The sequence below is a fragment of the Verticillium alfalfae genome, genomic scaffold, assembly GCF_000150825.1.
Source record: "Verticillium alfalfae VaMs.102 supercont1.4 genomic scaffold, whole genome shotgun sequence".
Taxonomy (NCBI): Eukaryota; Fungi; Ascomycota; class Sordariomycetes; order Glomerellales; family Plectosphaerellaceae; genus Verticillium; species Verticillium alfalfae.
The window spans coordinates 761,370-763,095 of record NW_003315035.1 but is presented as its reverse complement, the minus strand read 5'-3'; the positions used below and the strand labels follow the sequence as shown (position 1 = coordinate 763,095).

The 1,726-nt window shown below is 57.6% G+C and overlaps 1 protein-coding gene across 1 annotated transcript in view; it reads right to left on the bottom strand.

The window, feature by feature from the left end:
• The window catches only part of VDBG_03651 (conserved hypothetical protein), a gene marked incomplete at both ends in the record, with an annotated part of 1,183 nt that extends 694 nt beyond the window's left edge, over positions 1–489 (bottom strand). Inside the window, one exon of the mRNA XM_003005652.1 lies at positions 108–489. Coding sequence (XP_003005698.1) covers positions 108–489 — 382 coding nt within the window. The remainder of the gene's footprint in view (positions 1–107) is intronic.
• Positions 490–1,726: the final 1,237 nt, after the last annotated feature.

The window sequence follows — 1,726 nt, the reverse complement described above, 5'->3', positions numbered from 1 at the left end:
ATTCCCGGCGCAGGCGTAGAGAGTGTTGAGGAGGGCGGTCCCGGTGACGAGGGGCGGAGGCCGCGTGGGCTTGGTGAGGAACTCGGGGTAGGTGATGACGGGGGGACTTTCGTCGTGGAAGTCTTGGGCGATGCTGCTCTGTGGCGCCGCGGAGGCTTGTGGTGTTGGTGCTGCTGGTGTTTCGGCGGGTTGTGGAGGTTCTTGGTCTGGCGCTGGTGTCGCGGCCGTAGTTGTGGTGTCGGCTGGGCCTAGGAGCTTTTCAATGTCGGCCTCCTCAAGGCCTTTTGTTTTGAGAAACTCGAGCTTTCGTTCGCGCGAGGCGTCTTTGATCTCGTCATCTTGGAGGAAGCGTCGTGCGACCTCGATGGGGGAGGAGTCTGAGGAGGGGTCTTGGGCAGCAGATGATGATTCTGATGATGGTTGTTCGGACTGATCGCGCTTCTGCCAGGACGGGATGCCCGAGCTCTTGTCCTCGTCGGAGTCACCCATACTTGACTTTTGGTGGTGTTTTGGTGAGGGTTCTGGGTGCAAGGGACTCCAGGAGTTTCAAGAAGGTGCCAGCTTGAGATCGAAGAAGATGGTGCTGCTTGAAGCTGTCGGTAAAGGTAACCACATGCCTCGGCTGGAACCGAGCAAATGCTGGGGAAACGGGGCCTCGAAGGGGAACTTCTGTTTCAAACTGACGGGGGTGGGACATGATAAACGGTGGACAGTACAGCACGTGCATGGAAACGGTACCCCCGTTTCGTCACCGTTCAAGGGAGGTCGAACAGCTCCAGAATGTCCAGCGTGAGCACTTCATCGTCAATTGACCCTGATGTCAACCTCATAGGCTTGAGCATTTATCCTTTCCATCGTCAAAGACAATTTCACTTCTGCGTCGCTTCGACATTGCCTTGGATACATAGCTGGGCATCGATACTCGAAACATTCAGGACCAGACGCGCGAGGAAAAACACCCTACACAAAAGTGAGGTGGTGATCTCCCCAGCCCGCCCAAAAAACCCCGAAGCAAAAGGGTGAGTGTGAACCCGCGGCAGCCCGCTACATTCGGCCGCGTCCCAGGTCATCCCATGCTAAAACAATGCCAGAGACGACGAGTCAGCGCTCGTTGCGACTCCAAAAGGAGAAGACACGCAGGAGCCCAGGCGAGGTACATTGGTCGGGACGGCAAAGGACGATCCAGTCCAGTCCAATCGACTGCGCCAACGCCAACAAACGCTGGGCCTTGCACCTTGCACCTTGCCTTGACCAGCCAGCCACGCCACCGCTGTCCTGCCCCGTCCTGCGCCTTGCCATCGCACGCGTCGCACCTCACGGAGCAATCGACGAGTTGCGTTGGCAGTTGTCCTAGAGGTCCCTAGAGGTACGTTAAACAGAACAGAACCTCGTGTGTTCCTGTCAGTGCCCTCCTGCGCTGCTTGCCCTCGCCTTCCCGCTTGCCGTCGTGTCACCTCAAATCCTCACCACCATCGCGAAACTCTACCCCCAAACAACACTATGTTGCAATCACACGCAGATCTCTGCTCCTTGAGACGCGTGAGACGCGAAGATGGGCTGTCCGCTGGCGGACTGGGAAAAGGCTATGCCAAGGGATCGCGGTCAGGAGGACATGGCGCGAAGATGATCAGGTTGTAGTTCCGGATCCCGCATGCTTGCCTCATGTGGTTGACGCTACTGGCGGATTGAGAAGGACGGGATCTAGCCTCCATCTCGGACGCTGTGC